Source organism: Tupaia chinensis, unplaced genomic scaffold (genome assembly GCF_000334495.1).
Source record: "Tupaia chinensis unplaced genomic scaffold, TupChi_1.0 Scaffold000037_20, whole genome shotgun sequence".
Lineage (NCBI taxonomy): Eukaryota > Metazoa > Chordata > Mammalia > Scandentia > Tupaiidae > Tupaia > Tupaia belangeri.
Genome location: NW_006159479.1, coordinates 2,433,510 through 2,448,609, shown reverse-complemented (window position 1 = coordinate 2,448,609; position 15,100 = coordinate 2,433,510). Strand labels below are relative to the sequence as shown.

Sequence of the window (15,100 nt, the reverse complement as noted above, 5' to 3'; positions counted from 1 at the left end):
TATATATATATATATATCTCCTTTCTTTCCATGATTGAGAGAAGGAGAGAGAGAGGGGGAAGAAGAGAGACAGCATTCTCAATGGGGTCCTCGTGTTGCAATCGACCCTCAGCCTTCAGCCTGCCCCAGATTATGGACAAGATGTGCTCACTGTACTCAGGGAGGCCTTTGAACTTGACCCGGGAACTTTCCCATATGAGATTGCCTCACAGAGTGTTTTATTGTTTTGTGTTTTACTGCTATGCCACCATCCAGCCCCCCAAGACAAGGTTTCTTGTTGAGGTGCTGAAAGTGTTTTGGAAATAGTAGTGAGGGTGAGCAACTTTGTGAGTCTACTGAAAAACCTCTAAATTGAGCATCTTAAAAGAGTGAATTTATGTGTGGAAGTTATAATTTAATTTAAATTAAAGGAAAACACCCTTAGAGAAATATAAATCCAAATGATGATTAGCAGCTTCTTGAAGGAAGAGAAAAGCTTATTTTGGTTTTATGAGATCTCTGGATTTTAGAAACACGTTCATCATTTCTAATGTCAGAAAGATGCTCATGCTCTGATTCCTAGTATGTTGATCTAAAAGCCAAGCTTTTAAAAATTAATTAAGCATACATTTGACATATTAGTCTTTCTTGTGGGACACACATGATTATGGGTATGAATGACAAACATTCTTTCTTGGTTTTCTTGATTATTCTTTTAGTATGCTAGACATGCTAGACAGTCCCTATATATTTTATTTTCTTTCTTTATAAATAAAGGTCACTTGGGAAGCTAGACATTGTAATTTATCCAGAATCTACTCATGTACTACTTGGTAGTTTAACCCAAAAAGCACATACAATTTTTGTTTGTATTGCCATCCTCAGGGCAAATATTTTTGCCCTCGTTGAATGAAAACTACATGCTGACTACAGAGCAGATCATACTAAAGGACAAATGAATATTTGAGAGAACACGAAGTAAATTCTTCCCCAAGAACTGACTTTGTGTCTACCATGTTCCAAAGTCTACTGAAAATTAAAATACTTTTTATTTCTTTTTCCCTAAAGGATTTAAAGCTAGCTTTTCTTTTTTCTTTTTTAACTTGGTTAACTTAACTTGTGAAAAATAGTCTCATTTTCCTAAAACCTCCTATCCTTGGACAGTAGGCTCAACAGATTTAGAAAGATTAGAAAAATATCAGAATGAGGTCAAGGTCAAGTGTAAACTACTAAGTGGTCCCCTCCTCCCTGTTCTCTGTGCTCTAGTATTTTCATGATCATTTACTCAAGAGTGTGAGACTTTTAAAGGCAGAATTGGGACAGTGGCGAGTTCTCAATAGAGCTGGGTATTTCCCTGGGGCCATGTCCTGACGTCAGCTGCTCCAGGATGAGGCCAGCGACCTGTCTCCCAAATCTGAAAAGACTGGCAAATGCCTGCTCTGCCTGCATCCTCTCTATGTTTGACATCCAGAGCTCCCAGAGCTAGTCTTGCGGCTTTGCTGAGCTTCTTTCAAATGTAACAGGAAGATTAGCATTGCTTCAGCTCCATGCCAGAGAGAACTGAAATACTCAATCTTTGGGCTTGGATTTGGGAACCAAACATTTGGTTTTAAAAGACAGACTTTATCTTAGAGTTAGGTTGGTCTTTTGCCCTGTGCTAGGTCAGATCCCACTTTAGACCTAATTGGCCGGGTCTCTCTTTGTATGTTTTCCTTCCAGTGCATAGACCTATTTATAACTCCTTGTGGGAGCACTGCCAAGGTCTTTGCCTTTGCACTGTTGAGAGTCCGGACAGTGCAGGGAGGCCACGGTGGCGAGTGGGCAGGAGCATGAAGAATTCACACACTGAAAATGAGCCCCTGGACCATGTCCCTCACTTAATGCTGGCAATAAATTGACTATAAATTTACTCTGATTTCAAATGAGCCAGAGAAGCTCCTAACTTAAAGAGGTCCTAAAGGAATCCTTTTGTAAAGTAATAACTTTTGTGAATAAGTTTTATTTTGAAAAGGCAAAATGTAGTGCTATCATTGAACTGTTTTTGAAATTTGCATTTGAGACCAGCAGTTGGTGTAATGGCTGTGTTACTGGACTCCCATGTAGTCAACTGTGGTTCAAGTCCCAGACTTGGTGGCTTCAACTCACACTGGGTGTGTGTGTGTGTGTATGCCCAAGATCTCGAGAGGAAAATGGAGGAGAAGGGATTGTGGCATGGCCATCCCCCCTGGGGAGGGATTTCTCGCTTTCTGTCTCTCTGTCTCTGACTGTCTTTCTGGTGAGCGCACGAGCCCTATAGCAAAAACCTCTCAAAACAAACAAACAAACAAAAAACAAACAAACAAACAAAATTTGCATTTGGACCAACTGGGTGTTCTTAAAGGAGGAGTCACTTCCATCCAGAAAGAATGAAACTTTCTGCACAGAGACTTACAGCCTTAAATTTTTATGCTTTAGTTTGGTTTCTGATCAGAGGTATATCTGTATTTGCTCAATTACATAAGCCAGCTTGTCTCTTTAGTTTTGGAAAAATGAGTTATACAGGGTCTTCAGAAAGTTCATGAAATCTGTGTATTATGGAAAACTATGCCGGAATTTCAAACATTTTTCGCACCAAAATAAATTTGTACCTTAATCCCATCTTTCCACAAGCTTTTTGAAGTCCTCTCATGTATACCTAGCATGAGATAAGATTTGGGGAACATTTCTGTAAGCAAACTGCACTGTGCTTCTTCTCCTGTTCTGAGAGCTGGTTGTGGCATAAGCTGGAGCAGGAAGCCTGAGGGCTCCAGTCTGGCCCAATAAAGGCTGAGAATCTGGTTTTGGGAAGACCCCAGAAAGTTAATCTGTTTCATCTGTGCCATGAGCTAGTCAGCACTGACTCTGGAATGGACTTGAATTCCAGGGTAACTTCCCCTTGATCTGCCTTGGGTTGGAGCAGCTTGGTACTTAAGGCTTAAGGGTCAGATCGTGTGGTTCTAGATCCAGGCCCAACCAGAGCACTCTGTGAGGAAACGTGGCTGCTCACCTGGGGAGGAACACATCCATCCTGGCTCTCCTCAGGCTGCTGGTCCAGAGGTGGATGACACTGGCTGTGAGGTGTGGCTCAATGTGGCTCAGGGAGGTGTCTTTGTCACGGGGCAGCACCAGGAAGAGACTCGCCACACGTCCTAGGAAAGGCAGCTCCAGCACCTCCACCTGATGGCCTGCAGCGTCCTGGAACTGGCCTGGGGGGTTCAGTGGATCAAGTGTTAGTACTGTCCCAGGGGTCAAAGGACCAAACAGTGCCTGACTTGGGAGGATGATGGCTCACAGAACTGGAAACAATAAAATAGGGTGCCCACCTCACCCTCAGGAACAAGCGTAAGCCCAAAGGCTGTTGGGTGACACGGTCATTTTTTCTGAGCCTAGACCTAGGATTTCTAAGATAACCTCACAGGGCCCAAGTCAGAGGGCCTGTAGCAGCTGAGCATGGTGGGAACAGCACATGTGGGAGAACCACATACCACGTTAAAGGGACTGCCACTCCATTTCTGGTCCACAGCCATGTGAGGACCCAAAATCCTCATGCCAGGTCTTCCCATCTTTCAATAAAAGCTCTAAATCCAGGTTTCTTTCATGATTTCCCAACTTCTAAAATACCACGCAGGCCCCACAAAGCAGGAGTCTAGGCTGATCATTTGTAACCTGTACCTAGGTCTCAGCTTGCAGAAAACGGCAATGACTGGCTGAAGATGAGTGCAGCCCTCAGGCAGAGCATGGTTTCAGAGGAGTGTAATAGCTAAGGTGGCTGCCGTCACAGACATCCAGTGACAGGGAGGGCCAGTGAGAGCTGCCAGGTAACACACAGGCAGTGGATAGGCTGAGTGATGGAGAGGGGAGAGCAGGTTCTATAGGTGATCCAGGCAGGTAGGGGACACCTCCAGCCCAGTCCTTTCCCCTGGAGGATGGTGAGACCAAGACCTGGTATTAGGGATCACAGAGCTGACTGGCCATGGAGTCAGAATCTCAGGCTTGGAAGGAAAAGATTAGGATATAATTCCTGTTACTCATTTTATCTACTCAAGAAATACTCAGCACCCATTATGTGTCAGCCACCACTCACTATACACTGTATGTCCTGAGACAACATGGGGCCTTCCTGCCGTCATGTAGCTGACAGTCAAAGTAACCGGCAAGGGTCTACAGCAACCATGAGAAATTGTAAAGCATGTTCATCTATCTTCTAGACATCCTTCCATTCTCATCTTACTTGACCTCAATGGATATTATCGGTCTAATGAACTAATGTGTTTACTGGGCATTCACTCTATGCCCTTCATGGAATCAAAGCAGGACTCCTAGCAAGTTCCTAAAACACTGACATCTCAGTTGCTTTTCCCTGATAAGAGCATAGCCCCAAAAGCTGCAGGGCCAGGGATGGCAGTGTGTGGGAGCAGGAGGGGGTGGTCCCTTCCTCCTTGCACTGCAAGGCCCCACAGGAGTCCTCTGCACACCCCAGTCTGCTGAGATGGAAGTGCTTGGTGCTGGCTGGCATCAGGCACCCTCTAGTCCATGTGCAACCCTGACCAAGATGAATGACGATCAGGTTGGGCAGGCACATTGATGATGGTGTTTCAGGACCAATGGAATTTCCACTCTGGGTGCTCTTGGAGAGTCTTGGAGAGACTGGACTCTCAATCCTCCATCCTCACTCAGTGCCTCACGCTCAAGTGGGTTTTCATTTTATGGAGGTGCCTGCCAGGGGAGGCAGTTTGGTCCTGATATATATGATTTCACATTAATCCTCGCTTTTGTTAAGTGCAGAGGGAAATGTCAAGCATGAAATTGGCCTCTCTCCCACATCTACATCCTCACTGTCCTGTTGGAGCTTGTTGTCATAAGGCCCCTCTCTGAGTCTCCTTTCTCCCTGGTCTTTCCTCCCTCCACCAGATGCAGCCCCATGGAAAATTGTCCCTACCCTTAGAGGATTCCTGCCCTCTCTTACCCACTGCTCTGGTCTCGCTCACTATGCACAGCCAGTGAAGGGGCTCACCGTAGTTGACTTCAGCCATTTGGTACATCATGGGGACCTGGAGGACACAGCCATGGGCACAGGTGAAAGGCAGGAGCTGCGTATCTGCTGAGGAGAATCTTTTCTGCCAAGTGCTTCGGAAGGTCATGGTGCTCACCACTGCGAGCTGGGCAGACGCTGCGCCAACCTGCTCCCACAGCGAGCCCTTGCCTGCATGTGGGGGGAGCAGGTTAAATGGACATTCTGGTGGAGTGGGACACAGGTGTGGGCAAGGTGTACCAAGTCAAAATGCAAAAATCAAGGCCTCTTTTTGATAAAGTAGTCTCTCTAGTGCCTTTTCAATTTACTTAAAAATGTTTAATTCCCTGTCAGCTCCTTGGGTTGCCAGGGAGCCAAGGCCATGGTAGAGTCTCTCAACTTCCTGCTCTGGGTGGGAAGGGGGCTCCAATACCAGACTGGATCACTGACAGCTGCACACCCTCTCTGGGGAGCAGTGAAGGATCTCCAAAGTTGGGTTCATAGACTCCTTGTTAATTACTGCCCATTGCTGAACTGGGGTTTGTAACTAGTTGCTGAAGGCCAGGCTTTTGTTTAGGTTCTGTATGGAGCTGTTTCCCAGAAATAATTAGGGATTCTGCCCCAGGTAGACCTTTGGAGGGACTAGGTGCTATGATGGGGAGATGCTGCACAGTGTCACTCCCCCTTGTCCCTCCACTGGCCCACTACTGAGATGCAGAGCACCATTATTTTCTTGGAGGACCATCAGTCCAGGATTGAGTATGGCCTTGGGCCCTCTGGCAGGAGAGAGCAAGAGAGAGAGAGGGAGACAGAGGCCACCTTATCAAAATTTTCTTAAGTTTTGCATTTGAATTGTGTTCCTCTTGTCCACATCCATATTGTTTTCAATTCAAGCACTCGTCCATGTATCACTTTCTTTCTCTCACTCCCTCTCTTTTAAAAATTTGCTATAGGGCGTGTGCATTCACTGGAGAGAGACAGAGAGATCAAGAGAGAGGGAGAGTGAAAAAGCACTCCCCAGCATGGAGATGGCCATGCTGCATTCCATTCTCTTTTTGGGATTTTGGGTATGCACACACATGCTCCTGGTGAGTTTTTCAAGCAGCTGGGTCCAGGACTTGAACCATGTAGTCTGTCCTATGGGATCCAGTTGCCTCAACCACCACATTACCACCTGGCACCATATCACTTTCTATTCTGATTTTTAAACAACATCAGGTCTTGAATGTTTTCCATAATTCTGTGTTATTATCCAGGATGCTGGAGCCAGACCACTTGGTGAGAATCCTTGCTTTGTGGACCCTGGGCAAGAAGCTCAACCCTCTGAGTCTCATTTCCACCATGTTTAAAAGTGGGAAAGTAATAGCACTTACTTCTTAGGATGATTGCAAACAGAGATAATACACTTACAATAGTAGTATTGTTAATAAATTACTTACTCAATCTTAATAATTTTTATCATCTCAAATAATAATAAAAATAGCTTTATGACATGCAAGCAATGTACGTCCTCCAATTCTTGGGTCACACTCCCATTTTTTAAAAAAAAATTCTTTTTAAGAATTATTTATTTTGGGCCAGCAGGTGGTGTAGTGTTTGAGGTGCTGGACGCCCACATGGCTGACCGTGATTTGAGTGCTGGACCTAGTGGCTTGAAACTCACATGAGTACATGTGTGTGCATGCCCAAAATCCAGAGAGGAGAATGGAGGAGAAGGGCTTGTGGCATGATGGCCATCCTCCTGGGATGTTTTCTCACTTTCTATCTCTCTCAGGTGAGTGCATGCACCGTATAGTAAAATAAATAAATAAATAAATAAATTCTCTTTCTCAAAATATAAATGTTTAATTTTATTTATTATTATTTTAAAAATTTTTGATCAGAAAGAGACAGAGAGAGAAAAAAGGTGAAAAAGCAAGGTGCCATGTCCAGGACTCAAACTATGGTCATCCATGTAGGAGTTCAGCGCCTTAACAACCGTGCAACCTGCTGAGCCCCTGTAACTTTATATATATATATACATACATATATATATATATATATGTATGTATATATATATATTTTTTTTTCCATCCCATCAGAATTTGGGGCCAATATTCCAACAGTAGTTGGCCCTGTGAGATCTGGTACCTCATGCACAGTGCTTAACCATCGCACTGTGGGGCTGGTCCCTGGACACCTAGGTTGTTTACAAAATATCCTCTATAAAATTGGGCTAAATATATTATGGCATATAGCTTTTTTCTCTTGAATTCTTTCCTTAACCTAAACTCCAAAGGAACCACTTTTTCAGCCCCGAGACAGAGAGATCAAGAGAGAGGGAGAGTGAAAAAGCACTCCCCAGCATGGAGATGGCCATGCTGCATTCCATTCTCTTTTTGGGATTTTGGGTATGCACACACATGCTCCTGGTGAGTTTTTCAAGCAGCTGGGTCCAGGACTTGAACCATGTAGTCTGTCCTATGGGATCCAGTTGCCTCAACCACCACATTACCACCTGGCACCATATCACTTTCTATTCTGATTTTTAAACAACATCAGGTCTTGAATGTTTTCCATAATTCTGTGTTATTATCCAGGATGCTGGAGCCAGACCACTTGGTGAGAATCCTTGCTTTGTGGACCCTGGGCAAGAAGCTCAACCCTCTGAGTCTCATTTCCACCATGTTTAAAAGTGGGAAAGTAATAGCACTTACTTCTTAGGATGATTGCAAACAGAGATAATACACTTACAATAGTAGTATTGTTAATAAATTACTTACTCAATCTTAATAATTTTTATCATCTCAAATAATAATAAAAATAGCTTTATGACATGCAAGCAATGTACGTCCTCCAATTCTTGGGTCACACTCCCATTTTTTAAAAAAAAATTCTTTTTAAGAATTATTTATTTTGGGCCAGCAGGTGGTGTAGTGTTTGAGGTGCTGGACGCCCACATGGCTGACCGTGATTTGAGTGCTGGACCTAGTGGCTTGAAACTCACATGAGTACATGTGTGTGCATGCCCAAAATCCAGAGAGGAGAATGGAGGAGAAGGGCTTGTGGCATGATGGCCATCCTCCTGGGATGTTTTCTCACTTTCTATCTCTCTCAGGTGAGTGCATGCACCGTATAGTAAAATAAATAAATAAATAAATAAATTCTCTTTCTCAAAATATAAATGTTTAATTTTATTTATTATTATTTTAAAAATTTTTGATCAGAAAGAGACAGAGAGAGAAAAAAGGTGAAAAAGCAAGGTGCCATGTCCAGGACTCAAACTATGGTCATCCATGTAGGAGTTCAGCGCCTTAACAACCGTGCAACCTGCTGAGCCCCTGTAACTTTATATATATATATACATACATATATATATATATATATGTATGTATATATATATATTTTTTTTTCCATCCCATCAGAATTTGGGGCCAATATTCCAACAGTAGTTGGCCCTGTGAGATCTGGTACCTCATGCACAGTGCTTAACCATCGCACTGTGGGGCTGGTCCCTGGACACCTAGGTTGTTTACAAAATATCCTCTATAAAATTGGGCTAAATATATTATGGCATATAGCTTTTTTCTCTTGAATTCTTTCCTTAACCTAAACTCCAAAGGAACCACTTTTTCAGCCCCTGCTGTATTTCCTATCACAGAGGGTTCATTGTGGATGAAATAAGAGCTCAGTGGGAACTCATCTGGGGTAGGAACGCAGATGCATAGGATGAAGCCTGTAGCATGTGCTAAGATAGGAGGTGCTGTGTGTTTGTGCTTGTGTGTGTGTGTGTGTACCTCCATATTTGTGTGTGGGAAGGTGGACATGGGAGGAAGGGCAGAAAGGGTCCACAGCTTGACTTTACTTGCTTCCCAGAGCATATCATTCAAAGATAGCATCTCCCAAGAAGACAGACTTCGGTTGCAGTGGAGGGTGGCTTGAACATTCATCACCATGGCTTCTGATAAGTGACAGGTAATACTCTGTCTACAGCCCTCCGACCTTAGCCACATTGAGGTGGATGTCTTTCTTTACCTGTGGTCTGGACAACAGTGCCATTAGGTTCATTGAGTTCACTGAAGCTGGAGTTCACTGGGGCTGGCTCCAAGCTGCTGTTGGCCCACCAGGATACTTGCTCCACAAAACAGGGGGCCAGTGGTATCCCCTCTTGCACAAAGAGAGTGCAGGCCAGCTCCATCTCCGTGCCTTGACTGAAGTTGGATAGTGTGGCATAAACCGCATGCAACAAATCTCTCACCTTTTGGTCTGTGAAAAAGGAATTGGGATAAGTCAACAATAGTGAGTGTGAATAAGGAGTAAGCATAACCCCTGACCACACATTGCATTGAAATGGGACTCTGGCAAATCTTTTGTTTCAGAAGGTTCACCCTTCACGTGTAATCAGTTTCAAAGGGTCATAGCTATCTGCCTTGAACCCCATTTGGATCCATGGTTTAAAAGTTGGGAAGAAACCATGCTAGATTTGTAGAAATTAAACTATAATCACATCAAAAAGAAAAATATAACAACATCCTACAGATGAATGAAGCTATTCTTTCATACTTTCATAATTCAGGAATGTTGGTGATTGCTGCAGTAGAGATTCTAGAGCTGAGAAAACGGCAGGTCTGGTGTGCAGGGTGATGGGGTTTCAAATGCTTACAAAGTCAAGAGATTTATGTGCAATATCAGAAGTAACAATGTTGGACAGTGGCCAGGATGTTGAGTTGTCAATATATCTTGTGTGGTGCCTTAAATCCATTCCCTTGACTGCATGTCCTAACTTGAGTGGCATTTCCATCCAGCCTCTTTTACAACTAGGTTTTCAATTTGAGAAATACTTAGGAGAAGTAAGAGCTCCTCCTATCCCACCTTTCTAAGGTTCAGCACACAGCTCATGTTATTAATGTCAGAAGCTGCAAGAATGTTGAGGGAATGATAAACATTTGAGAGAGTTGATTGCTTCTATCTTCTTGGACAGCAGCTGGACTTCAATTTATTTACTATTTACAAAGGAGATTGCTTCTGTCTCTCCATAATCAATAGTGGTTTTTGTTTTCATGCTATTATTTTCAAGCTGCCACTTTGAATATCTCTTAGGTATCCCTCAGTTGGAAGAAGGCCTCTTGTCCACTGGTGAGTCTAGACCATCCAGTACCCCAAGTTCCCCACTCCCGAGACCCGCAAGTTGAGCATTTCCAAGGAGTGAAGCCTCCTTGCTGTGAAGGCTGCCTCTGGAACAAGGCCTCCTCTCTTTACCTCCCTCATAGGCACAGTCCTATAGCTACTGAAATGCTGGGACCCCTGTCTGCACCACCCTGCCCCAGCCAGGTCTCCTAGGGCACCGATTGAGATGAATCTCTCAATAGGCATGGGTATGTCTGTTTACTCAGACATCCTTCATTTGCAGCAGTCAAGCCATGAGTCAGCAGCATACCCCCCAAGTTTCCTGGCTAATATCCTCTGACAGGATCATGGGCACCCAGAATCCACCCTGGCCAGAGCCTTCAACTGCCAGGCTCCTCACAGTAGTGAGGCGTCACTCATCCACAAAATGTGCACTACTAAAACTGCCTCTTAGGATCTGCATCCATGAAAAACTGACTCAGAATATAGATCTTGTGAATTACAGACTAACTTGAGTGTTTACATTTCACTGTAGTGAGAAAAGAAATGAATAAAAAACATACTTATAATCAAATTTTACTGGGGAAGGTTATATGTAGTTCTGGGAATCACATCCCTGTAGAATATGATTATCTGTAGAGGAGAAATGTCTGTTGAGACATTTCACTGGTCCATAGTGTAGTGTGACCTTCAGAATGGTCTCAGACCTGTCCTCTCTGTCTTCTGTCCCTCTCTGGTCTGGGGAACCAGCATTCTGTTAGCCAGTAAGATTAAAATGGTAGTGCAAATTGGCTTAAAGTAAGTGTTAAATCTTTTTTCCAACTGGACCTAGTTTATATGGGCCATTTGGATGCAGGAAGAGTTTTCTAGACCAGCCAGAATATGCACCACCCAAATAAAAACTACTAAAGGTTGATCATGTTCATAGCCATTATGCCAAACACCCTACATTCCTAATCACACCAACTCCTTTCAAAAACCCTGTGAGTTGGGAACCAGCAGTTAGCATAATGGCCATGTCGCTGGATTCCCACGTAGTTGATTGCAGTTCGCGTCCCGGACCTGGTGGCTTAGAACTCATGCTGGGCGCGTGTGCGTGCGTGTCCAAGGTCCCGAGAGGAGAACTGAGGAGAAGGGATTGCAGCATGGCCATCCCCCCTGGGGGGTGATTTCTTGCTTTCTGTCTCTCTGTCTCTCTCTGTCTGTCTGGTGAGCGCATGTGCCCTATAGCAAAAACCTCTCAAACAAAACAAAACAAAACAAAACAAAAGCAACCCCTGTGAGTTCAGAGCTCTGATTATCTCCATTTTATAAATGAGAGAGCTGAGGCTCAGATTCACACACTTGCTTAGTGCCACCCAGTAGTAGGTGGTGGTGCTTCACTACGCTACCTGCCAATAGGGTGTGGAACAAGTGGGCTTGAGAAGGGCTGTGCTCAAGATGGCTTCATTCTCAGAATGAACACGAGGCTGTGGAGCTCATAGCTTCCTATTTTTCTGTGTCTATTGTATTCTAGGTCCTTGTCTGTGATGGAGCAAATATGAATAATATGAGAGTGAGGACAAACTTCTCCCCCATTACCTGTCACTGCCATCTTAAATTCTCTCTGCCTCCCATCTCTGAAATCCAAAGCCATCTTTCTTGCTGAAAAAGGGGCTCATGACTAGAAGGTTCTAATAAACTACTGAGCAAGGAAAGAAGATAGAAAAGGAAACCACAGGGGTTGTGGTAGGAAAGACATGTAGTAAGGGATGTTGAGGAAAGAGTCCCTGTGGTGGGTACAGAGGAGGAAGCAAATGCTAAAAGAATTTCAGAGTCTTGCTGCAAACCAGCCACTGAAATGATTTGACAGAGTCGCGTGGAAAGTGGCTTCCTTTTTAATAAATCTGCTGAACTAAATAAACTTTCTGAAAATGTCTCTCAGAGTGTTGACTTTGTAAGTTTAATATATGTAAAATTCTTAGGCTATAAGAACCATCTTTTTTGATGCTGATATTTTAAGTACCAGAGAACTAAAAGAGGGTTAAGTTTAGGATGATCTCCAAAGGATTTGGTTGGACTCAAAGAGTAATGAAGATACCTCTGATGAGAAATAGAGAAAGCAAGGTACTTACATATTTATACAACTGCTTAATGGCTTAGAGGGGGATATGGAATTATGAAGTGAGCATAGGATTTGGAGACAGAAAACCTGGTACTTCAATCTATATCCACCATTGAGCTGAGCTTGGCCAAGTCCTTAATCTTGCCTTATTTGTAAAATGGGAATATTAATAGAGGCCTACTGATTACATGTGGTTTCTATGAGGATCAAATGACATCATGACTACAAAAGTAAAATTCATATACATCATTAAATGGAATTCTTTCCCAGGTGTCAGGCCACCCAGCTGTCGTCTCTAAGGCTCCTACCCCCATTTTTGTGTTTAATAGAAAGTAGTAAAGTATTCTCTCTTTATTTACCTAGAATAACAATGAAAATCTCTCTAAGTTGGAACACTGGAAAATTGTGAATTTCTTGTAGTGGAAAGGAAGGTATTCTTTGGGGATATCTCTCGTGCCTGTTCTGAATCTCTCATTGTGCTTGTATGAACAGCAGGTCAGAACCCTGACAAAGCTTGTGGTTGTCACATATTGTCTGGCTACACCGCGAGAAGAAGACAATACTGATGTGCCACAATGCAGGCGTGGATAGATCTTTCTGCCGATGACACAGGAACAATGCTCTGGGTCCTGGAATGTGCTCTGTGTCTGCCTTTACACCTGTTTTATCGGTCTGTATTGACTTTGAGAGAATGACTGCACTGCGCAGGTGGCGGGCACTGTTGCATTGTCTTTAGCAGTGCACTCATAATTTTCCAAATTATCACAGGAGAACCAAAGCACAGGGATTTCTTTTAACCAGAAGTCCATAAATGGCACATTCCTATTCGTAATCATTAATCATGCCTCCATAAGATACAAAGCAGTTTGTGATTAGGAAGAAAGAGTGGAAAAATTGTACCACAGGGTTTGACCAGTAAGCATTCTTGACATTGGGTGGCTCTCTAATGGGCTCTGTGGAGACAATGATCATCATATTTGGTTAACTAGGTACCCTGACTGTACCTGACACTAGAGAATTGATTGTACTCAGTATCTTTTCTCACTTGCGTTTCTCACTTTCCTTCTAATCCTGACTTCTGTGAGACTCTATTTTAAGGTTGAAAATCCTTCCCCCTTTTTCATATTCCTATCTCTTCTTTGTAACCCAGCTCAGCAGTCCTGTCTTTTTGGAGTCTTCTGATCCACCAAGGGAATAAATTATGTCCCCCCCTGTACTAACAAATAAACATACTTACAACACTGGGTGAGAGTATAGATACTTCTCAACTTTATGTCCCCATAAACCCAGCATATATTGCAAATATTTTAAGTTGAAAGTACGTTTAATATGCCTGACCTGCGTCAGGTCATTCAGTAGTTTATGAGAACCACCTTGTTATGAGCCCCTTTCCCAGCAAGAAAGATGGCTTAAACATGCTAGAACACCATACATTAGCTTGCAGTTGGGCAAAATCATCTAACCCCAAACCTATTTTATAATAAAGAATTTTTATAAAGACTCCAAATTTAAAACATTTTTATGAAATGCATATTGCTTTTACACCATTGTAAAGTCAAAAAATTGTAAGTCATACCATCAGAAGTCAGGGACTGTCTGTAAATTTCTACATGTGTCATTCCTATGAGACTGAATTAGCTGTATTCAAAGTTTTCCTTATAGACCTGGATGCTGAGTCCCTGGCACAACACTGGCCCATGGAGCAGGAGCTCAGTACTTGATGAATTGTGTTGCACTGAATTTCATGTAGTGCAAGAATGGTGCCATGTTATGTGCACTTATGTGATACACTTGCTGGGAAAAATTAAGTTCAATAAACTGTCTTTGACTTCAGTTAACCCCCACATTCGTCTGTTGGCCAGTAAGATCATGACAGGGGACAGCAGGTGGAAGGAGAGGGACGGGAAGCTCAGTGGGTCCTTGTAGCTTGACATCTTGAGTGCTAGCCTTTACTTGCCAAGTCAAGATTCCATCTCCAAGGAAGCCCTTAGCAGATCATGTTAATATTAGTTGATTTATTTTTTGACAAATACTAATTTATGGAAAGGTAACTCTCATTCTTTTTTATTGACCTCTTATTCTGAGATAAAGATGAAAAAATATGTGCATATCTCTCTGGTATGAAGTTGGTAGGTACCAAGGCCGGGAGTTGAGCTGAGGCCTGAGAGTGGGCCTGATTGCTCGAGAGGCTTGTGGCTATTGCAAATCTATTCTAAAATCCATAATCCATAGACTTAAGCTAGCAGATCTGGCACTGGCTAGGAGTCATGGATTTATAAAAGCAGGATGGTCCAAAGCCTGGGCTCTGGAGTGCGACAGCTAGGGCGTGAGTCCCAACTCTGCCACAGTGACTGTGAGACTTTGATCGAGCTGCCTCAACTCTCTGTGCCCATTTACTCATCTCTAAAATAGGGATGATAATAACTTTAATATCCTCGACAAGGTTGTTATGGCATTAATTCAGTCCATGTTTATAAGGCAGCTAGTAAGCACTGTAAGAGAGTGTGTGAAGTGAAACTGAAAAATTGCCACAGACCCCAAGGGTGGACGGGAACCTTAAAAATCCAAAGTAGTCACCACAGCCCAGTCTAGATGCCTTCTGCGACATTCCTGCCTCGTGGCCATCCTCTATGTGTGCACAATGAGAACTGGACTGAGAGGAGTGAGCATGAGAGTGAGTGTGTGAGCAGGAGAGTAAGGACAAGAGTGAGGCTGAGCGTGAGCAGAAAAGAATGAGCAAGAGAGTGAGAGTGAGCAGGAAGGAGAGGGTGAGACAGACAGTCAAGATGACAGTGACAGAGAGTGTGCACAGGGGAGCAAGAGTGAAAATGAGTGGGGGAGTGAGCATGATAAGGAGAGTGAGTGTGAGCATGAGAGTGAGA

At 43.4% G+C, this 15,100-nt stretch overlaps 1 protein-coding gene across 1 annotated transcript in view; it reads right to left on the bottom strand.

Moving 5' to 3' along the window:
- SERPINE3 (serpin family E member 3) overlaps positions 1-15,100 on the bottom strand; it is a 35,150-nt gene that overhangs the window by 18,655 nt on the left and 1,395 nt on the right. Inside the window, exons 2-4 of the mRNA XM_006140526.3 lie at positions 9,023-9,253; positions 5,012-5,200; positions 3,005-3,203 (exon numbers count right to left, since the gene is read on the bottom strand). Of these exons, the coding sequence (XP_006140588.1) occupies positions 3,005-3,203; positions 5,012-5,200; positions 9,023-9,253 (619 nt within the window). The remainder of the gene's footprint in view (positions 1-3,004; positions 3,204-5,011; positions 5,201-9,022; positions 9,254-15,100) is intronic.